General features: G+C 37.2%; 1 protein-coding gene across 5 annotated transcripts in view; it reads right to left on the bottom strand.

Moving 5' to 3' along the window:
• LOC111516537 (uncharacterized) overlaps nt 1-24,763 on the bottom strand; it is a 116,260-nt gene that overhangs the window by 1,685 nt on the left and 89,812 nt on the right. For 4 of the 5 annotated variants that reach the window (XM_074175038.1, XM_074175037.1, XM_074175040.1 and 1 more), the window contains 6 exons: nt 19,909-20,123; nt 17,258-17,816; nt 12,789-13,016; nt 7,873-7,959; nt 1,704-3,143; nt 323-960 (listed from right to left, as the gene is read on the bottom strand). In XM_074175038.1, the coding sequence (XP_074031139.1) occupies nt 323-960; nt 1,704-3,143; nt 7,873-7,959; nt 12,789-13,016; nt 17,258-17,816; nt 19,909-20,123 (3,167 nt within the window). The remainder of the gene's footprint in view (nt 1-322; nt 961-1,703; nt 3,144-7,872; nt 7,960-12,788; nt 13,017-17,257; nt 17,817-19,908; nt 20,124-24,763) is intronic. The other variant, XM_074175039.1, reaches the window with a different exon arrangement.

Raw genomic sequence — 24,763 nt, 5'->3', positions numbered from 1 at the left:
GATTTTGGAAAATTACGAGTCGGCTAGAACAACTTCGAATTATAAAAATATGCATTTTTAATATAACTTGAACATACCATTAATAAACTAAGGCAGTGGTTATTTATGATGGGTTACCAGTTACATCAATATTTCCTCTGGGAGAAGGAAGTATTGAGAGCTGATGGTTCACAGATATATCAAAAATACCTTCAAATGTATTTCAAGAAGAAAATTACTCTATTGATTCATGTGTTGAGACATTAACGGACATATAGAACATGTAAGATAAATAAAAATACAGATGGTTTTATTCAGCAATCAAATGTTTATAAAACAGTACCTGCTCAGTTCCTGCTCCAATGAAGTCTTCTCATTGGCGAGCTTGGTCTTTTCGAGCACCGCCTCAGAGTATTGCAGCGTAACCTGGTCGAGCTCCTTTCGCAAACAATTGATCCTCTCCTGGCTATCTCTGAGCCGATCGCAGGCGCTGGCCTCCCTGTCCTTGTACGATTGTATCGTTTCCTTGTAGGCCTTCACGGCACTCTTCAGCTCATCGAGCTGCTCGATCAGCTTGTCAACCTGTGCCAGTTTGCTCTCCACCTCACTCTTCCTGACGAACTCACGCGTGTACCGCTCCTCCAACTTGGATACCTTCTCCTCGGACAGTTTCAACCTCTGGAGGAACTCCTCCTCGGCTTCCTTCAGTTTGGCGAGTGCCATCTGCTCGTACTCCCTGCGGAGAGCTTCTTCCAGCTCTGCGAGCTGTCTGCGAGCCCGTTCCAGCTCAGCGCGAAATTGTTCGATTTCGTTTTTAGCTCGCGAGGACTCCTTTTCAAACTCTGCTGATATGCGCAAGACCTCGTTTTTCTCCACCTCCAGCCGGTTCATGGCATCTTGCGTCTCCTTGTCTTTGACCACCATCGCCTCCTGGAGTTTCTCCTTGTTACTGGTGAGCTCCTCGACGGTTTTCTCGAGAACCTGTGGAACGGAATATATAGTTCATATAAAATAAAATCAACTGCACGTCATCCATGACACTGTGGCATCAATCCTGTCTTATTTTATTGCAGTGATGTAAATGTCGATTTGTTATATGTTGAATCAGAAAGATATGAAATCTCTTTTTTAAACTTGATATGAAAAATACGATTAGTAAGTATCATTAGAAGCATAAACTCAATTATTGGAAATATTACTGCTACCAATATCCATGTTGAAGATAGCTTAGTGTCAGATCATAGATTTTCAATAAGCAAAGGTGAAAATTTCACTATTTTCTATAAACTGCACCAAATGTTATGTGACACATGCAAACTTCCCAAGTCAAATATAAGCATTTTGAAATTGTATATGAAGAAGTTGAACGAAGGTAGAAATGAAATCAAAACATCTAATACTACCGAACTATTTATCGATAATAAGTCTATATCAGATAATCTATATCAGATAATGTTGATAACAATTTCATACAACTCTGATTCTCTCTTCAATGTTTCAAGTGCAAGTTATCATCTAAACCAGAACTTTCTCGGATTAAACGCGAACGTTAACTGTTTTATCTTTGGTTTTCACTTGTAGAAGTAAGGAATGCTAAGTAAAGGTATATGTTTTACCCTGTCAGGTATTGATGATGCATGTGTAATAATTCGTTGCTACAAGAATAAAGAAATACCCTACATCAACATATTTATGATTGATTTCTGTTTCATTGTATTACATACCTTGATCTGGTGTTCAGCCTCCGCCTTTTTCAGTTCCGCATTGGCCAGTCTCTCTTCGGCGCCTGCTAATCTAATCTTTAGTTCTTCATACAGCTCCCTTCCGACGGTATTCAAAATCCTCGACTCGGCCACTTCCAATTCCTCGTTCTTCTTGTAGAGCTCACCTTGGAGATCCAGAACCCTCTGCTCCAGCTGGCGTTTGTCCTCGGAAGTCTTCTTAGTAGGCGTGAGGCAGTAGGCTGATTCCTCTTCTGTAGACTCGCTTAGCTCATTCCTGACCACGACGAAGTTAGGTAAGGTTTGACTCAGCCCGATCCTAGCCCTGGAAACGACCCTGTCGGGCTCAGACCACCCCTCAGATTCCGACTGGCACTCGCTCTGATATTTTAATGTGGTGGAAGTCGTGTTACACTTGACAGGAGTCGAGAAGAGTTTAGAAATGTCTTTGAAACCGCTCCTGCGTTTCAGGTCAGTGTCGCTATCTGAGGTTTTGTTACACAGGTTTGCGTTGACCTTGCTGAGCTCGATATCTCGTAGCTGCAGCTCGGACTTGAGGTTAACGACTTGCTCGCGCAGAGCAGCAATCAGGTCCTCGTTATTAGGCTCCACTGAATGCCTGTTCTGCTTATACAAGTGGCTTTGGTAGGTCAAGGTTATGTCTTTGGGGATGATGGAGAGCACTTCCTGGCTCTCCTCTTCGACGGGTGCGCAGCTTAACGTGAGATCGTGGAACGCGGATCCGTTGAGCAAGGACGTTATGTTGGACAGCTGGGCCAGACTCTGGTCCGGGTTGATCAGCAAGCTCATGGCGAAGGATTTGGACATATCTAGGCTGTTGTTGACGAGCACGCGCAGCTTGCGCTCCTTCTGCAAGCCCAGGAAACCGAGAACCGATTTTTGCTTCAACAGCGAATCCAAAAACAGCGCCAGCTCCTCCAGTCTGGTGTTCAACAAGGAACAGACCTCGTTTGACTCCTCCCTGAGCTTTTCACAATGCTCCACCTGTATCTTCAAATCGGCTACTTCAACCTTCAACGTTTCGATTTCTTCGTCTTTTCCAACCAATTCCTGCTTCAGCTTGAAACTCTCTGAGGAGTTGGCCTGCTTGCTATGCAACTTCTCAATCTCCTTGTTCTTCTCCCAAAGCTCCTTGTTGACTATCTCCTGAAGGTAGCAGGTGCACTTCTTCAGCTCGGTAGTGAGCCTGCCGATTTCACGGTCCTTTTCTTCAATTTCTTTTCTGTAGAAGCTGCTGTGTTTCTCGATGACATCGGTTTCCTCTAACAGCGAGAATTCTTCGGCGTCGGGCGAGATTTGCAGTTCGGATTGCATGGTGGCGATTCGGTTCTCTTTGGCCTCCAAATTGGTCAGGATTTCTTCGTACTGTTGCCGGATCTTTTGCATCTGCAGATCCTTTTCGTTTAGAGTAGCCACCAAAATCTGCGAAAAGATTGATCTGCTGATAATTTGTCAATTGAATACCAAGTTGTTTAATAGTAGCAAATTAGTACCACTTCAGTGTCGTTGCTTTTCGAGTTTGAAATCCGTGGATTTTTGGAATTTCTTCCTGACCATCATGACTACCTTTTAGGTTCCGTAAAGCGTATTTATTCCTTGTCAGGTAATCAGTTGTATTTGTACCTGTATTCGTACCTACACTTGAACCTGGAACATTAACAATCTTGCTGCATGTTGTCCTGTTCGTTATTCTCGAATTCCTTAAAATGGGGTTCCATATTTGATTGAGGTTCACCGCTTCTTCTTTTCTGTTAAAATTATCCGTGTGTTTGTGTATCTATATTGCCTCCCGTACCAGTCGGCTGTGGTATCCTTGGTTGGGGGCAATTCGTTCTGTGTTCTCAAACAAAATTCTGTGTCTGTCTGTTTGGCCTAGTCTGCAGCTCCTTTTATGATCGTTTGGTGGTTCCAATATATACCTTTCCACAAGTTCACGGAATGCGATAGACCCCTGCTGCTGATAATGAGTCTCTTTTGTCTTTAGCCGACCTGAGGCTTTGTTGTATCTTCCTCGTGGGTTTGAAGACAAACGTTAGATATGCGCGTGCAACCATCTGATCCTTTTTCGCTTTCCGAACCGTGGTGCCCTTCGGTCTCATGGCTCTTCTGGTCTCGGAGGCACTGTATCCATTCGCTCTCAAGGTCACTTCCAGGTATTTCAGTTCCCTCTCCAAATGTTCTGGTTCACATATTCTCCGAGCCTGTTCCGTTAGAGTGGAGATAACTCCTCTCTTTTGGCTAGGATGGTGGTTCGATAGTGCGTGCAAGTATCTATCTGTGTGTGTGGGTTTTCGATACACTTTGTGGGTTAGTCTGGTACATCGTTCTACTAGAACATCTAGGAAAGCTATCCGTTGGTCGCATGCAACCGTTTCCTAAACCACTTGAACGCCCAACACCCGAGCATAGAATTCACCATGGAGATTGAGCAAGACCAGAAGAGCCATGAGACCGAAGGGCACCACGGTTCAGAAAGCGAAAAAGGATCAGATGGTTGCACGCGCATATCTACCGTTGGAAAACTATTGGGCAAAAACGACATCGAAACAGTCTTCAAACCCACGAGGAAGATACAACAAAGCGTCAGATCGGCTAAAGACAAAAGAGACCCATTATCAGCAGCAGGGGTCTATCACATTCCGTGCACTTGTGGAAAGGTATATATCGGAACCACCAAACGATCCATGGGAACAAGACTAAAAGAGCATAAAAGGAACTGCAGACTAGGCCAAACAGACAAGACAGCTGTGGCAGAACACGCACTGAGTGAAGGAGACCACAGAATTTTGTTTGAGAACACAGAACTAATTGCCCCCAACCAGGGATACCATAGCCGACTGGTACGGGAGGCAATAGAGATCCACAAACACACGGATAATTTCAACAGAAAAGAAGAAGCGGTGAACCTCAATCAAATATGGAACCCCATTTTAAGGAATTCGAGAATAATGAACAGGACAACAGGCAGCAAGATTGTTAATGTTCCAGGTTCAAGTGCAGGTACGAATACATATACAAATGCAGGTACAAATACAGGTACAAATACAACTGATTACCTGACAAGGCATAAATACGCTTTAAGAAGCCTAAAAGGTAGTCATCGGACAGCAAGCCATGATGAAATTCCAAGTCAGGAAGAAATTCCAAAAATCCACGGCTTTCAAACTCGAAAAGCAACGACACTGAAAACCTCAGCCGTGAAAGTCTAAACCATATTGACTATTTCAAATTTTTTTCTTGAATAACCGATTATGTACAACGTTTTCCAAAGATTGTATAATGCACATTGAAAATACAAATTTAACAATTTTAACAATCCTTTAGAAAACTATTAGATCAAGGTGAAACTGAGGGTTACATACAATTCAAAAATGATTAAAAAAATACCACAGATAGATTAATCGGCACTGAAAATATTGAGATATTGTGCCCAAATTTGGATTTAATAAAAGTAGGCACAGTACAACTTGTAAATCTTCCATGGAAATCTGTAGAAATACTTTGAAACCAACGAGGCACATTTCTATGGAAAATTAAGCTATGGAAATATTGATTGTTCATATATTTTAGATCGGATTTTTTTAGAGTACAGTTATGATTATAGTTAGCGCCCTTTCACACGGCAAGCTTCACGTCTCTCGCTCCCAAGAAAGAGGAAGGGTCTTAGCGCCAAAACTACGAGTCCAATGATGCTTCCAGAAGTATATAGGGAGCCGTCACGTCTCGGGAGCCGCCATGTCTTGGGAGACGAGAGCTTTCACGTGAAAACAGCTCTTCCTAGTTGACGCTTCATACTATTTATCATGGCAGATTACGATTTGGAGTAGTTAATTAGTGGTGTCTGCAACCGACTCGCTCTTTGGGAAAAAGTCTCGACATTTATTAGGACCGAAATGAAGTCGTAAATAGTTGGGTGGAAGTATACAAAATGCTCAACGTAGATTTCGCAACTTCATCTATCCCATTCTTGATCGTCGACATTTCTGTTGTAGGGGTTTGTGTCGACGGTAGAGAAGGTATATGGCAACAGCTCTACGACTGACCCCATGGAACCAGGAACTAAAAAGGCCTCCGGTGTGAATGAGCGGTAGGTAAGAGTGATAAACGCTCTCGTATAGAAGCGAGAGATATGGAGCCGTGTGAAAGAGTCCTTATTAATGGCATTTGCTTTCATTTTTTCAACATCAAAGTGTATAATAAAAAGTATACAGATAGAACTGAAAATCAATGAAACGGGTAGTTATATACCGGTTCCAGAAATCGGTACTTTTGATCATTTCCAAAGTATATAATCCAAGGATGTTGAGTCTAGACAACTTGCTGGTCATTCAATGTTACATGATTTGAAAACATTTGATTATCGAATACTATTACAGAAATGTGAGGAAGAGCCATTTTGTTTCCTTTTGATGCATATGAATGTTCTCACTTACTCAAAGGCTAGAAATATATTTCATACTTTTATTCATCCCTGTGTTTATATCAAGAAGCTGGCCAATTCAAATTGGATTAAAAAATCAAATTTCTCTCTCATAACACTATCAGTTTCGTTATCAGTAATCCAATTTTATTCCAAATTCAATGAGAAAATATCTGATTTCGATATATAATCCCACTAAGCAGGTTATAGTATAAAGCCCTACAATTCTCTCTCTCTTGATATTAAACAAACACCTTCACAGAATATAATGAAAATGTTCAAAACAAAATATTATTCATCAACTACAATAGTAATAATAATTCATTTCATAGATCACTTGGCAACTATTCGATTTTTCAGACCAGTAAAATCTAGTATCACTAATAAGCTTTGGAGAATGGTCATAGAATACTTGAAATTGTTGAAACAGATATATGACACTGAACTTCTAAATGCTCCATTGTTTTCTTTATTATTTACTACTTCAATTTTTGAGAATTAGAAACCATTTGCTGACAATGCCAATTTTGTTGTCTTTCAGATGACAGTAGTTCATGTTCTTAAGTGGTTTTCAAAAAAGAAATCCATATGCCATATACATTTACTTTTTGATCTAGTTCAGAAGCTACTAAGAAATGGTACAGTAACTGGTGTATACCCATTGGAAGTTCTATATCATCCTACAACACCCCCAGCCCAAATGCACATTTTTTCATTTATAGACCCCAAGAATCATTTTTGTTCACAAATATATATCGAACGTTAAAAATTCAAGCATACTTCTGAAATAATGAAACTCAAACAAAATAATCTAAATTCAATCCAATTCTCTTCTTCAACCACTAAAGGTGGTAGACAAATTTCAACAAGTTCTAAGTCATCTATTAAGACAAAAAAAATTCAAAATGTCTGAAATATGATTAAAAGTAAGAATTTAATGATTCCTTTGCTTGAACAGAGTGTAAATTTTTATCTAATATAATCATCAAAGTTATCCTTTTTTTTTCTAATTGACTCTATCATTTCCAACACTTAGCATTAATATTATTTTATTACAGTAGAGTTTATTACTTTCCAATCACAAGTTTCTATTAACAAAATCAAAATATTAATGGCGATTAAAAAATATAATCAGAATAATGGAAAGCTTTCCATTGAATCGTCCAAGAGTTGTACTTCATCAGAATCAATTCTCAATAAACAAGGAGTTTCCCAAGGTTCCACACTACGGCCACTACTTTTATATATAGATATACTATAGCTATTTTGTTCTAGTTTCGTAGTCTTTAATGATTTAAAACAGAAATTTTTGCTGTATCACAAACAAAAATGAGAAACTGTTATTTTGAGAAATTCACACACTATTTTAAAAAAAATTAATTTAGAAATTAGAATTACCTATAGTTTTCTAATCTCCGAACAATGCTAACTTGGTTAGCATCATCAGGAGCAAAACGTGTATCGAGAGACAGTATTTTGTTTTGGTGTGGCAAAAGTGTTTTAATAGATTAATTTTTCGTCAGAACTTTTAATTGTAACTATCAACTTCAAAAACAGTTCAATTTCATGGTCATTTAATTTTTTCCTGTTATAATTTTTCTTGAAAATCCTCTATTACCCAGACTGAATATTTTGCAGAAATTTTTCAAATGATAAAAAGTTGATGCTTTCTGGGGGCTTGGTCCCGTGAAATCATATCAAGATATTTCTGAATGATAAACAGTTCCTTACCTCGATTTTAGCTTCCAGTTCTAGGATGAGAGCTTTGTAATGCTCTGCGATTTCGATGTCTTCAGTCTTTGATTCGGCCATAGGTTTCTATCAACAGGAACATAAGGTGTATTAAAACTTGACGATAACTTGATGAAGGAGTTTCCTACAAACACCATCTACACCAAATTTCAAAGCGGGTTAGTCGTCAAGATAGTTCCAACTCCTCCATCTCGTAAAGGGGTAAGGACAAGCAAAACGACACAAAATAAAAATGCAATCCAGAGTATTTTGCATGCATTTATTCAGCTGATAACAGAAGCTCTACAGGTAATAAATGCACTAGGCAAAAGCAAAAAAAAAAATGTTTTTATAAAATCAATGGGATCTTTGAAAATATTGACTCTTCAACAGAAGGAAAAAACAATAAAATGAAGGCAGAAATTTTACACCTTAAAATGAACATGAAAATGAGTTGATGATGTACTTGAATGAATTGAATACATAAAAATAGTTAATAAGATGCATAACATTGGTGGGCGGAATCGTTACAAAATTTTTCGGTGAAAAAGAGAAAGAAAAAATTTTATTTCTAATGGAAATTTATTGAACGTTTCTGGAAAACTTGTTGAGCTGGATTATTGTTATGTTTTAAAAATTGTTTAGGTGAAACATCTTAACTTCTGTTCAATAAAAAAAATAAGATAAAAAAGAATAGTCCAAAATTTTACCAAATTCTGGAAATAAGTTCTCTGTTCCGTCAATCGTTATCCGATCAGGTATAAAACTTGAAAAAAAAATTAAAAAACAACTTTACCTCTCCTCAAAAGGCACACACAAGAAAACATCACGGAGAAGTCGCGTTTTAACCAAAATGGCCGTCGGAAATACTTCCATCCATCCGACTATGAGGCATAGCGAGATCGGAAAATTGACTGAACCCCGTTGGAACAGCGCATCTAAAAATACCTCCGCGATATTCCCGGACCAGGTTTCATCTTCTCTCGTGCGGGAATCAAAACACGTCGTCTACGGACCGACATACCGATTTTAATAGGTTTGTTACCCTAAACTATTTGTTTATATGTCACGGTGCAAGGAGGAAATCGGAATACAAACCGAAGATTAAAATATTTATTGTGCAACAGATGGAAACATCTTTTTCGGTCGGCAGATCGGTCTGAATTTAGTAACGTCGTCGACAATTTTGTGTCTTTGGTTACAAAATGTAGGACAGTTAGGAATTCCATCGAGTACAGGGTGGGTTGAAGAGATTTTTCTTAATATTTCATGAATGAAGAGGGATATCAAAAAAATATAAAACAAGGTTCTATTATACATGCGTTAGGAATCACACGTTAAAAGGTAAGATCTCGTTAGTCCTTAGCTCGCACAAGTTTCTTAACTTCTGAGGGTTGTCGTTCGTAGAAGTGCGACAGCTGGTTAACGGAAAAACAGACATGTAGTTTTCAACTTTTTTGTTATACCAATATCAGTGTGAAGGTTCATTATAATAATCAGTTCATGTTATTTATTTGATCTTTATATTTTTAAAAAGCTAAATAAACTCACTATTATTATTATCAAATTTAATTAACGGAACTGTCAGGAAAGTTGCTGCTACATCTAAGACTGGCGAAAGGAACTCTGGGGAAGATGGCATCATCCACAGGAAAGAACACTGGTTTAAGAAGAAGTTCAAAGAAGCCGCATATATGTTGTCCAACGGCGCATTCAGCCAAGCTAGCGTAGAGATACGCAACTTATGAAACCCATAATCAAGCGGAAAAAAGGTCAACTTACGCCAAACGGTATTCTCCCGCTAAACCGGTGAAGCGGAGAGAGGAAAGAGAGGATAGGTGAAAGCACTCGAATGACCTATGAATAGCCATCTCTCGGAGTAATAGTCCAGTCATCATTCGAAGATGATTGTGGATACTAACAATCGAAACGTCGTGAAGTAACTTGGCTTGAAATCTTTTAATTTTTATTTCATTTTTAATTGTTCAATTTTCAATTTTTGCTTGATTTTTATTTTATTGTAATTTCATTTCAGGTTTTTCTACTTAATATAATTATTATTTTCAGCTATTCATTTTGATTATCAATTTCATTTGTTTTTTCAGGGATTTCAAATCGTATTATATTGTTACCAATTGCCAAATATAAACGCGATCCACTTGCCTATCTCGAGACAGTCAAGTGAAAGTGACAGTGCAGTACACGGAGCGATCTAATAAGACGATAGACATTCGAATAATAATTGAAGTTTTAGTTCGGATTCCATCTTGACCTAAAGGGTAGCAACCTGCAGGTCAGAGGAAACCCCAGCACGGCCAGCAAGAAAAGGGTTACTGGCTCCAATGGGACAATGTGCATTCGAGATGACCTACTCACTCGGAAATGGGAAATCCCGGATGGAAGATCCCACAAATTCCAGATAATCCTTCCAAAGACGTGTATCCCGAATATCCTTGAACAGCTCCACGTTGGTCGCACTGGATGGCATTTCAGAGTAAATAGAACTCTAGCGAGAGTGCGTGAGAGAAACCATTGGGTCAATTAACGTCGAGACGTAGAAGAGTGGTGTAAGCGCTGTGACCTGTGCTCTTCGAAGACAAGGCAAAGAGGAAAGTTGAAGCAGCACCTCAGTAGGTGCCCTTTTGAAAAATCGCAGTTGACATTCTGAGACCACTCCCTATGAGCACATCCAGTAACAAGTACCCTATGGTTGTATTTCTCCAAATAGCCTGAAGTAGTAGCATTATCCAACCAAGAGGCTAAAACGGTGGCAGAAGCCCTGTTGCAAAACGTGATTGCCAGACACTCGGACCTGGGCCGCAACTTCGATTCGGATTTATGGAAGGAAATGATGACTTTGTTGGAAATAAAGAAGACAAGAACAACTGCTCTTCACCCGCAGTCTTATGGTCGAGAGGCATAATTACACCATAAATAACTACCTCTCGATGTTTGTCTCTGAAAACCAATGAGACTGGGATAAATTGGTTCCTTTTTTTCTGTTGGCGTACAGGAGCTCCCAACATGACGCGACAGGTTATACCCCATCCATGTTGTTTACTGGTAGGGAACTGAAGCTTCCGATAGATGTATTGTGTGGAAGTCCTTCCTATGAATCTCAAGAGGTATCTCTCTCAGAGTATGTGAATGACCTGAAGGAGAGACTGCAAGTTGTACACGAATTTGCCAGAACCAAATTACAGCTTTTCAGCGACAGGATGAAGATAAGATTTGACAAAATGTTTCTGCTGGTGAGCTTCAAGAAGGGCGATGCAGTTTGGCTCTACTAACCCCAACGTCAGAAAGGTTTGTGTCCCAAATTGCAGAGACCATGGCAAGGACCTTACTTGGTAACGAAAAAGATTAACGATCTGGTGTACAGAATCAAATTGTCACCCAGATATTTGAATAATAGTTGAAGTTTTAGTTAACGTGTTTTGTTATATAAGGTTGGGTTCGATTTTTGTTCAGTTTAGTCAACTATTGGTTAACCCACGGGGAAAACGTGACAACATCATATTAGACAATGGAAGTCGGAATAATGAAATTCACATAATTTGTATGTCTACTGAATATGAAATTGGACCCAAACACGATCCTTGAGGAACGTCCTTATTTATCAAACATCTGGGCATATTGTTCTATTTGCAAAATATGAGAGATCATTCACTATCCTTGTAATTTCCAGATATCACTTATTCCCTCAAAAATATCTAAAGGCGTCATATTAAATAATTTAGTGACCCCTTCTAGGAGGCCACGTCCGCCTATCTGTCGCCTGTGAGTTTTCAACTGATGATATGTTTCAGTAAAATGAGACTGTTATCTACTCATTACAATAGTCTGGTTCACAAGTGGCCAGATGATAATTATCCAATCACCCAAACATGGTTCCTTATTAGAATGGCCTGCTAGATCACCTGATACGACAGCCTCAGATTTTTTGTAGGGATTCTTAGAATCTAAGTCATACTTTACATAACAGGAGTCTATTATGGAGCTTATGGATAGAATAAGGTGGTTATCATAATGTGAAAAATTAATTTCTTAATAACCTATATCATCATTAGGAAGTAAATGAAATGGAGTGAGGTTTGAAAATATTTTTCTTGAAATTATGATATTTATCGTTTATCTGTGGATTGTAATAACGAATATGAAGCTGCCAATTTTTCAGAAAAAGCTGATCCGATTTCCAAAAATAAAAAAGTGTCGAATGTAAAATTGAAATACCTATCAAGAGGTATCACAAAAACCTCATTCTATCTGAAAAAATGTTGGTAGTCGCCCTCTGGGCGACAAATGATGAAACACTATTGTCTTTCTTATGAAAAAGTACTCAAAATGATCTTGATATTTGTCCCAGCCGAAAGTTAATGGAGCGAGGACTTTTTGATTTTTGGAATATAAGCATTTCAATTGGAATGTGTAGGTATACTGTATTTCAGTTTTTGACGTATGTCAATTTGAGGCGAAAGTTTTGAAGTTAAACTTGGGTTTTGAAAAAGAAAAAAGATTGTTCATTTTTCAGACTGTAGGTTATATACCCAACAAAACAGTAACAACTATTATATTGCATTATAATTCCATTTATCGGTATATTGAGGTAGCTCTATTTGTAGGTTAGTTATATATTAATAATTGAAGAAGAAGCTACTACTTAGCGAAACATATATTTCACTTCTGTGAATTCATGAATTTTCATCAAGTAGAGACCATATTAGGAAATAAGCATTTACTGAATCAGAGTAAAACAATATGGATATATTAGAAATCAGAACTAGAATAGAATTAGAAAACACAACTAGTTGAAGCACGAAAAGCCATGCACCTACAAGCGAACTCAAATCAAAAAGCATCTATCTAGGAAAATGAAACTTGCCAAACTTCCGATCAATATCTTTTCTAAACCGTACCTCATCGCCGGGAAAATTCGCGACTCGCTGCATCGACGTTTCGTCCCCGTCGCTCGTCGGCTTCGACACGACCGACTCGAGTTCATGCTCGAGCTGCTTCACATGCCTGCGCAGTTCGTTTGTCTCGTCGACCTTTTTGCGCAGCTCGGCGATCTCGACGTTCGCCTGGTTCCTCGAGTCGATCATACTCTTGATGATCTCGCACGCCTTGAACTGCTCCTTCTTCACCTAATCATAACAATAAATTTCATTGAATCCCAAGAAACATACGTGTTTATAGGGAAAACTTTTAAGAAAGTAACAAATACATTTCAAGTATATACATTACAAAAGTGTAAAAAGGCTATAGTATATGAAAATTTAATTTTTGTATAATTACGGTTTTGAAAGAGGAATTTTGATTTTGATAGTAATAATAATAAGTTTAATAATCCCAAGCAACATACATGTTCATAGAGAAAATCGAAAAAAAGTACGTCCTTATATCATCATTTGACACCGCCTAACTTGATTGTATTCAATCTATCTCACATTATTCCGAATTTGAAGTAGGAATTCCTACACCTCCCCAACATGATTTCACATTATTATAAGTTTAATAGTCAAAATGTTGACGTTAACCTCGGAATTATATGTTAAAGACTCAGATTTTTATTGAATACTATTAGATTAGGTTGTCAAGTTACCCAACAATACGGCAAAAGTCTGGCCCAGTGAAGTTTATGCTGGGATAGAGCTTGTGTCAATGAATTGTCAATGGGCTCAAACATGCCTACCAGTCACGGACTTTCAACAAATAATTAATAATGGCCCATCACTCGATGGGTCATCAGTATCAGGTATGAGAAAATTGTAACAAGTCATTGATTTCCCATAAGATATTTGTTCCGTCTTTTTTTGTGTTCATATAATAAAGAGATATTGTGTTTGTCTGATTATTTTTTCCCATATTTTTTTTCTCTCATTATCGTGAGAACGACTGTGCGTTCCAAGTTCGGAGAAGGCTGGCTCGCAGAGAAGTGAACAGATACCTTTTTGAATCGGTTGTCAACGTATCGATAAGTGATCTACCTCGATAATAATAATTTCGCTCTACAAGTGCAAGACTTCGATAATAATAGTTATTCATATAAACACTTGTGTTTATGCCCAGTTTCCTCTCTAAGAAAAGGAATTCAATCAACGTTGGATCTGGATGCAGAACGATTCCAAGGTAGGAAAACACAGTCTCGTGTAATAAATTCTCATCATTATTCTCTGGCCATTGAAAGGCAACTTTATAAAACCGGTCAAACACTCTTTGAGATAGCGAACTCCTATTTTTTTACAGTCCATTTATCAAATACAAAACAATATTATTTATTGGGTTGGTTGGATTACATGAAATAAAGGATTTAAACTCGAAATTTTGAGTTCGAAGGTCGAAATTTTGAGTTCGAAGGTCGAAATTCCAAGTTTGAAGTCAAAATTCTGAATCAAAGTCTGAATTCAAAGTTTAAAATCGCAATTATGGGAAAATAAAATCAGGGGCTCCAAATAACATTCTGAACTATCGACCCATAACAATTCTGTCCAACTTTGCAAAGGTCTTTGAGATGTGTCTGTATAACAACATTTTTCCTGAAGTGAGAAATAGTATAACTTTATATCAGCATGGTTTCATCAATAAACATTCAACAATAACTAATCTCATGCGTTTTACATAAACGGTCAGCACTGCGTTAGATAAACAGCTACAGGTGGATACAATCTATACAGACTTCTCAAAGGCCTTTGATAAATTGAATCATCAAATTCTACTGAATAAACTTTTTTCTGTTGGTTTCGATAGTCAACTGTTGAATTTACTACAGTCTTATCTTCAGAATCGTACGCTATTTGTAGAATACAAAGGACACAAATCAACAGAATTCACTTTAAGTGGTGGTGCTCCTCAAGAAAGTAATCTAGCTCCTCTTCTATTTTCTTTGTTTATAAATGATATTGTTTCAAATATCTCTAGTAACATATTACTCTTTGCTGATAACTTGAAGATTTTCAGACCCATTGAATCAACCGAGGACTGTCTTATTCTGCAGAAGGAAGTTAATTCGACACATGAATGGTGCATACTAAACAAGCTTCCACTGAATATTCAAAAATGTAAATTTATGAAATACACCCTCAAGCACAACAATATACAGTTTGATTAAGCAATAAATGACCTCATTTTAGAACAAAGCACAGAAACTAAAGATCTGGGCATCATATTCCATAAGAAACTTAGCTTGACGTCACAAATTAATCAAATCACATCTTCTGCAAAAAAATGCTTGGCCTTATCTTTAGGACATGTAGAGACTTTCAAAACCAAGAATGTTTTATAACACTTTTTAATGCATATGTCCGATCTCGTCTGGAATATGGCTCCCTAATCTGGTCACCTATATACAATGTGCATATACAGCAACTCGAATCTTGTCAAAGAATCTTTATGAAATACATGGCTTACAAACTGGACGGAGCTTCACCCATCCTAAGGAATTGATAATAGAGTGTTGCTAAATAGATTTGCCCTCTTATCCTTAGAAAACAGAAGAACATATTATGCCTGTATCTTCATATATAAATTGATTCATAATTTGGTTGACTGCCCACATTTGTTATCTCAAGTAGATTTTCACGTACCGAGACGAAGTAGAAGAAACGAAATATTTTTCTATTTGCCATTGCCTAGGATCGACGTGTTAATAAAATCCCCAATTCATAACATCTGTAAAATTAATAATAGTTTCAATTCAGAATGTGATATTTTTGTTGTTCCATTTGGACGCTTCAAGTATATAATTCGTAACAAACTATTTTTTATGCAAGTCGAACTACAATGTAACTACAACCCATAAGTGAGAAACTGTGTTTCAACTCTCTGCACACTGCCAATTCTAACACATGGATCAATAAGTCCCGAGACTAACAATGAAAACAACATTTTTTTTACAAAATTTTTTTTTATTCATCAACATAATCTCCTTTTAGGGTGATACAATGGTTCCAACGCTTTTCCAATTTTTCAGTACCATGTTTATAAAAAAATGTATCTTTCGCTTCAAAATAAGTTTCAGTTTCAGCGATGACCTCCTCATTTGAGCCAAATCTTTTTCCCTGGAGCATTTTTTTAAGATCAGCAAAGAGCCAGTAGTCACTGGGGGCTAAATCTGGTGAGTATGGGGGGTGGGGAAGCAGATCAAAGCCCAATTCGTTTAATTTTGCCATTGTTTTCATCGACCTGTGGCAAGGTGCATTGTCTTGGTGAAAAAGGATTTTTTTTCTCTGCATGTGCGGTCGTTTTTTTGCGATTTCCTCCTTCAAACGTACCAGTAAGTCAATATAATAATCACTGTTGATCGATTTACCTTTTTCGAGGTAGTCAATGAAAATCACGCCATGCGCATCCCAAAAAACTGACGCCATCACTTTGCCAGCTGACTGCTGCGTTTTCGGACGTTTCGGACGGCTTTCGCCAGCTGTGCGCCACTCAGATGACTGCCGCTTTGACTCTGGAGTGTAGTGATGTATCCATGTTTCGTCCATGGTCACGTAACGACGCAACAAATCTTTTTTGTTGCGAGTAAATAGCGATAAACAGCTTTCTGAATCATCGACTCGTTGCTGTTTTTGTTCCATCGAAAGCAATCGCGGCACCCACTTAGAAAAAACCTTTTTCATGCTCAATTTTTCATGAAGGATAGTAAATACACTTCCATATGATATCTGTGTCATCTCAGCAATCTCACGGAGCTTCACTTTACGATCTTTCATTACAATTTTTGTCACTTCACTCACATTTTCCGGTGTAACAGCTTCCACAGGTCTACCCGAGCGTTCTGCGTCATTTGTGTCGGTACGACCACGTTTAAACTCGGCAAACCACCGACAAATCGTTGCTTTTGATGGACAAGAGTCCGGGTAACATTTTTCAATCCATTCTTTCGCTTGCACGGTGTTTTTACCCATTAAAAAACAATGTTTTATCAGAACACGAAACTCGGTTTTTTCCATTTTTTAAACAAACTACAAAACGACTTTACTCTAACCTCGATAACTCAGCTGTTTCTGGTCCGATCGACTTAAAATTTCGACACGTTTCAAGCAAAGGTTAGTACTCTAGAAAGACGTGGTTACTGGTTTACTAAGAGCGCCATCTCTGGGTTAGTCTCGGGACTTATTGATCCATGTAGTATTAGAATTCTACAGTATACGTTTCTTTTTTTCATTATTATTATATGAATGTATCACTGTTTGTATAATATACTATTCTATTACTCTGCTGATTTTATATGCTATTCGTTATATTCCATTGTACTCATACTTAGTCATAGCTGTAAACTTAATTATATTTGTCTTGTAATTGGGATTACTTCTGTTAGACTAGTTTAAAATTACTACTACTTTCATATTAATTATCATAATTTCAATTATATCTGACATACCTTGACCATCTTCTGCTTCTGCGCCTCGTACTCCCCTCTGAGCTTGCGGTACTCGCTGAGAATTTTGTCGGCGCCGGGGTATTCCCCGGCGGCACGCACCGCCTCCTCGAAGGACACGCCAAAGGAGGCGTCCGGCGACGGCGGCGCCGACGTTCCGCCGGGCGTCGCTACCTGTACATGTAGTGCGTCCGCTTGCGCAGCTCCTGCAGGTGCTGTTGCGTCCGGAACTGAAAAACAACTGACGTCAGTATTTGGTGTGGTCGATTTTTGTGCCGGACTCTTAGACACCGCTAAATTTTGATTCTTCCTGATCTCGACGAGGGCCGTCTCGAGCTTGGCTTGGAGGTCGCGGATCTTTGCCTTCTGCTTGTCGCTATCTTTCTCGAGGTCCGACGTTTTGGCATCGTAAGTTGCCTTCAGGCGTTCATTTCGTTTATGCTCGCGCTCGAGGTCAGCTCGGGAGGCGGCGTATTTCTTCTTGAGCTCGTTCAGCTGTGCGGCGAGCTCCTCGAACTTCCTGCTATCGGTCACTATCCTCTTGTGCAACGACTGGTTTTCTCTGGAATTGAAAACAAGGTTACTGAAAACTTTCAGGGCAATATCTAGAGAACCATTGAACAATACACGTAAACTATAGAATAATGAACTTGCATTCAACTATTCAATGTTCTGTTTGTTTGAACATCAGGTGCATGGTATACAATATACCTCTGCAGCTGATAGTGGATCTCTTTTATTGTCTTTCGCAGATCTAAGAAAAATATAACAAAGTCTCATGGTATATCGCAAGTGCATGGTATATCATATACCATGCACTTGCGGAAAAGTTTATAGCGGTACCACCAAAAGATCCATGGGTACAAGGCTGAATGAACATCGGAGAAACTTTAGATTAGGTCAAATAGACAATAGCGAAACACGCGCTTAGTGGAGGAGATCACACGATACTGTTTGAAGATGTGAAACTACTTGCCCTCGATCATGAATACCACAGTCGGCTTGTGCGGGAAGCCATAGAAATCCATAAACATACGGGAAAATACAACAGAAAAGAGGAGGCGGCAACGCCTAACCGGATTTGGAATACCACACTAAAAGATGCTAAAGTGGCAACAGCGCAATGCAATGTTACGTCATTAACAGGTAATAACACTTCGGCCAATAGCAACGCATCAACAAGATATGCAGACTACCTGAATCAACATAAATACAACCTACGAACTAGAAATCACCAGTCATCGGTGAATCATCAAGATGAATAAACCTCTGAAGAAACCAGCCACTCGTACTGGCCAAACGTTAGGATGCAGTTCCAAACTACGACGGCCTTCAAACCCGAATGAAGATAGTAAGACTACAAATTATATGTTTTTATTTAAATAAGTTGGATAAAGAAAATGGATAGTCTTTAAAACGTCACCAGATGATACATATTTAATATGCAAAATTTTATATATGCAAGTTACTGCAAAATTAGATTTTTTCCAGAAAGCTAATTTACCAAATGCAGTATTTTTTTGACCTTTCTTCATCTGTATTTATTTTTAAATTTAATATTCTGATTATTTTATACTCAATCCACCGCTGAGTGAACCGGTGGTTCGAACCGCAAGGTCGGACGATCGATTTATACTCCCTATCGTCCAACCCGTGTTAGGAACCACACGTTAGAAGGTAATACCTCGTTGGTCGTTAGTTCCGACTTGTGAGAGTTGTCGTTCGTAAGGGGGCGACAGCTGGTTAACGGAAAAACGAAGTACTGTTGTTAGGAACGAAATTTGAATTGCGATCCATTGTTAGATCCAAGTATGTATTTTTCCGTACATTTCTTATGGGCCTAAAATTTCATCAACATTCGAGCATATTTTTGATATTACATCTATGGTGAGAGAGGTTCTTAGGTATGGAGTATTTAATATATTAAATATAAAAAACACATGACAGTAAATGCACTGTTTTGACCCCAGTTGTAATCACATATTTTGAAGCAATATTTTTTTTTATAGCATATACAAAAATCAGAGGCAAGCATATGGTTTGAGAATTCAGCATGGTTCGTATCAGAAGATTTTGTTAAAGGAGAAAATACGCTACAGCTTCTAGTTATACCTTCCAGATCATATCACACTTTCAACTTTTTTAGTTGATTTGATTGTTAACCTACTTAGGCTAGATATATGATGGAATCGGACGAAACTTGATGAAAATACATAACGTATTCAAGAAACAATTTATTGTGAGATTTTCACCTAAACAGTTTCACAAAAATGCAACACGTGTTTCGCCATACTTCAGGCGTGTCTATAGACGCGTCACACATTTTTAAAAAATTTAAAGTGTACATAACCTTTAGATGAGATGAAACTAATAGATATCCGTGGGTAGGTTTCATTTGGGCGCCCAACGTGGGACCATAATGAAACCTACCTCTGTGAGAATGAAAGCGCATGCGTAACGGGAACAATCCTCACAGTTGACACTGTAAAACATGAACGTTCACGGACGGTTTAGGATAGCTATAGACAATGATTCAACCAGAACAATAAGATTAATGATTAGAATCAGTTTGAGAAAAATCGGAACAGTTCTAAATAACTGATAACAAATTTCAGAACCAGAACAAACCTATACCTCCACCATCGCTACTCTACCTGTATGCCGCTTCTAGCTTCTCCTGCGTCTCCTTGATCTGACTGGAACACTCCATGATCTTCTTGTTCGCCGCGTCGATCTCCTCGTGCAGATTCTTGATCGTCTCGTCTTTGGCCGACGACTCTTTCTGCATGTTGTCGTATCGGGTTTTCAGCGTTTCCGCCTGGCCTATGATGAACTGCAACGAGGCGTTGTTCTCTTTTTCGAGTTGCAGCTGGAGAAGAAAAAAACGCTCGTTCGTTCAAGATAAACGGACCACTATCTATATAACGACTTATATTTATATAAATAGACGAGCCACCGAGAGAAAGAAGAGATAAAAAAGCGGAGACAGGAAACTGTAGAAAAAGGACGCGTTTGACGTTTGGTGAAAATAATATAGGTTATAGTACATGGAGATCGAAAACGTACATGGCTAAACTATTTTCAGAGATAGACTGATGGTTAGAGATTGTAAAGACACTATGGAGCAAAGTTTCTTAGGTATTGACGCATTATACAGGCCAGTGGGTTATTAAAATATTTATTTTTGGGTATATAGGTTTATCGGCTTTCCAAAATATATGTCATTAAATTCCGGGGAAAATCATTATCTTCGCTAATTTGTATAGCTGCTAAAAAAGAATAATTAAAATTTTTATGAAATTTTTCAGCAGCTGATATATTTTCTTGTAAATGTAATTTAAAATCCTAAACTATATGTAGCAATTGCAACGATAATTTACTTCAATATCTGTCAAGTTTCCACCTGCTGGTTTTATCATTAAGGTTTAAAATATTTCAATATTTCGCTGAAACCACTATTTCGGAAAGTATGCGGTTATTCAATAAAAAATTTGGAAATACTTTCATGAGGAAAATAGAACCTAATGAAATTTCTTTAAATTTGAATACTTTTTCAAATGAAATCAATGTAATCATTCATATAAACAAGCTTATGTCTTATCCCTTACATTCTGAAGATTAGGTGTTAGTAGCCCAGAGCACCAAACAATTTTTTCCGCAACTTATATACAGTGTTTGACGGCGTCTCGCAGACTTTTGATTTCAACAGTCGCCATAGAAAAAAGTCCAGTGAAGTCGAATTGGGAGATCTGGGTGGCCTTTCCTTCCAAACCATCGAACCCGAAAGTTATTATCGAAGAATTGTTGGGCTGGTACTACGCAATGAGAAAGAGCCCCATCCTATTCAAAAACTACCCAATTTAGCTATAGAGGATGTAACTAGATGTTAATGCTTGTAGATTGTTAATGCTTGGCTAACTTTCAGAATGGTCCTATGGTATGTTTACCTCAAATTCCTCTCCAAACATTTAGTTCTAGGGATATTGGTATTGCCATATTGAGATTCAAAATTAATTTCGAAATGTAAATTTAGACGATTTGTTTGCCCATTCAGATAAAAGGTACATTTATCTGAGATATACGTGGTGTACAACAACATTGAACATTGAAGGCAAAGTTAAGCACTTAAAATTTGCAAATTGGAAAATTTTAATATTGCATCTTTACAGATCTAGAGATACGGTTTTACAAAATGTATTTCTTTATTTTTTGGGTGGAAGTTGTCATGCCCAATAAAACTTTAATAACAATTGAGGTAAACGAATGATGTGAAAATATTTTTAAGAAAAAAAAAAGGGTTTGGGTTTTCTGCTTCTCCATCTTCATACAAAAAAATGTGGGAATCTTCCAAAGAAAGGAAGAAAGCAATTAATTTCAAAAAATCAACTCTATATAAAGATGTGTAGATCATGCAAAGATGTAACTGGAATTGAATTATATTTTTAGGAGATATTACTTCATATTATTTTTTAATTTCTCCTAGAACCCCTTTCAATCTGAACAATATTTTTTCAATATTTCAAATTAGTTTTGAATATTTTAGAGACAATTTTGGCTCAATGATAAACCCATTTCAGGGTTAAGTTTTCACAAGTTGTTTGTTATGAATCCACCAATAACATCACTAATCTGTATCCTAATTTTATTGTATTCCCATTTGCAAACAGGATTTACGGAATATATAAAGTGCCCTATATTTTGGAAGTTATTCAAAGATAATGAAAGAAAGATTATAGATACTCCAGTGACTTGTAATTAACAGAGGGTGAAAAATTGATATCAATCAAGTGTTTTCTTATGAAATTGTGCGAAGCATCAAATATGATGAACCGGTGGAAACTGCTACCATGAATAAGGTGTTTCCCTAAAATGTATTCCATTCAGAAAAAAATTCCAATTCTTGTTTTCAATTTTCTGGACTTTGCTTTTTGTTCTCCACATAATTTCAAATTCGATGTTATCATTATCTTTTTCATTCATCCATTTTTCTTCAATATTCTATACCAAATTTGGTTCGACTTGTCTAATTAGCTTGAAAAATTAGAGCAAAATCACTACGTCTTAACTCTCAACGACCCATACAAGAATATATGAATAGAAATAATCTCTTTTCAACTAAAGAATACTTCAAAATTTTTTGTTTTGAACTCATGGATCATGTATATATACAGTGTGACCCATTTAAAATGGAACCACCCCTGTAGAATGTGCATTTTTCAATCAATCTCAATTTTTTTTTTATTGAAATATTAAGCATGGAAAACTGTATCTTGACACTAACTTTCACAATTTTAGTTTCATTTCCAAGGCACTCTATGGTTTTTTTTGTTTGTCAAAAACGGCAAAAGTTTATTAGGCAATTTTTGTTTTCAAATTTGACTACACCACTGGATTCGTAGTCGTTATAAATCAAAACTGTCAAATTTTCATTAAAAAATATTTGTTAACAACGAAGTTACAACAACTTCAATTTTGGAAACAAAGTATTTGTTTGTAATTTTTATTCAGATTATAGACATATTTGAGATCTGACAACACTGTCATCACCAAGTAGAACACCAGTGAATTTGTACAGTGAAAATCCGAAGTCAACAGCTCAATGCGTTCTACAGTTATAACTCCTGAAAATATGGTAATGTGAGAGATTTGTGGTGCAAGCGTTTTGTAATAAAAATCTGACTACGCCACTGGATTTGTGGATAATATTCCCTTAAAATCATTCATTTGAGTGTAGGTTACGAGAAGTGAAAATTAAAATAAAAATTGAATAATTGAATAACAGAAAATTAAAAGTTCATTTTCAAGTTACGCAGTAGTAGACCAAGTTCAGAATCTCATGTCATGGGATCTCCCAATTGCGCTTTTACCAAATCTTGATAGAATCTTGAAGTATTAATGGTCATACTTGTAAGCTTTTTGGAAGTTTCCCAATAATAAATAATAGTACTTTTGTAACAGCGCACCTGGAAAATCACATTTTATGAGATTCTGAACTTACTCTACCTTCTTCTATAGCTGATGAAAACAAAATGTATACAAACAAGTTTCAAAGTATTTATTCAACAATTAATTGCCATTAAGAAAAAACTGATACTAAAATAAACATTGATTTAAAACTAAACATTCAAATTTTTGTGGCTTCTACCAAACCTCCATTAAGTTCAATACATTTATCGTATCTCATCCGAATATTGTTTACACTATTTCTCATTTGTTGAACTGTAATTTCGGCACAAGCTTGTCGTATCCTTTGCATGAGTTCAGCTCGATTCGTTGGTCTTGTTCTGTATACTTTTTGTGTCAGAATACCCCACAGAAAAAAGTCTAATATTGTTAGATCAGGCGATCTAGGTGGCCATTCAATTAAGTCACTACCTCGTCCTATCCAATGATTTGGAAACTGGTTATTTAGCCACTCTTTAACAATCCTCGAATTGTGCACGGAACAGCCGTCGAACTGAAAATATAAATTTACTTGTTCCGCAAGAGGCATTTCATCTATTTCGTCCGATAATTGGTTATTTAGAAATTCCAAAAAATTTTGCCCGTTTATGTTTCCATCAAAAAAATATGGACCTATTATTCTATTTTGTACTATACCACACCAAACGTTAACTTTTTCGGAATATTGACTTTTACAATTTATGATCCAGTGCGGATTTTCCGTAGCCCAATACCGAGCATTTTGCGATGAAACTACCCCATTGGTGCTGAAAGAAGCTTCATCACTAAACATTATGCAGTTTAAAAAATTTCTTGTATTCAGGTACTCGCCTTGTGCCCACAAACAAAATTCCATACGTTTCACTTCATTACAGGGAACAATTTTTGTCCTGCTCTCTGTTTTATTATTGAATAAATGATTTCCATGCTTTAAATCAATTTGATTTTAGCGGCTATGCGGAAGAATGTACTAAGTACTGCATAACTTGAAAATGAATTTTTAATTTTCTGTTATTCTAGAATACACTTCTCGTAACCTACACTCAAATGAATGATTTTAAGGGAATATTATCCACAAATCCAGTGGCGTAGTCAGATTTTTATTACAAAACGCTTGCACCACAAATCTCTCACATTACCATATTTTCAGGAGTTATAACTGTAGAACGCATTGAGCTGTTGACTTCGGATTTTCACTGTACAAATTCACTGGTGTTCTACTTGGTGATGACAGTGCTGTCAGATCTCAAATATGTCTATAATCTGAATAAAAATTACAAACAAATACTTTGTTTCCAAAATTGAAGTTGTTGTAACTTCGTTGTTAACAAATATTTTTTTATGAAAATTTGACAGTTTTGATTTATAACGACTACGAATCCAGTGGTGTAGTCAAATTTGAAAACAAAAATTGCCTAATAAACTTTTGCCGTTTTTGACAAACAAAAAAAACCATAGAGTGCCTTGGAAATGAAACTAAAATTGTGAAAGTTAGTGTCAAGATACAGTTTTTCATGCTTAATATTTCAATAAAAAAAATTGAGATTGATTGAAAAATGCACATTC

Source organism: Leptinotarsa decemlineata, unplaced genomic scaffold, assembly GCF_025532065.1.
Source record: "Leptinotarsa decemlineata unplaced genomic scaffold, Ldec_3_MD MMD2_tig00000882_RagTag_RagTag, whole genome shotgun sequence".
Lineage (NCBI taxonomy): Eukaryota > Metazoa > Arthropoda > Insecta > Coleoptera > Chrysomelidae > Leptinotarsa > Leptinotarsa decemlineata.
The sequence above is the reverse complement of the archived record's forward strand: the minus strand, read 5'-3'. Positions and strand labels throughout refer to the sequence as shown.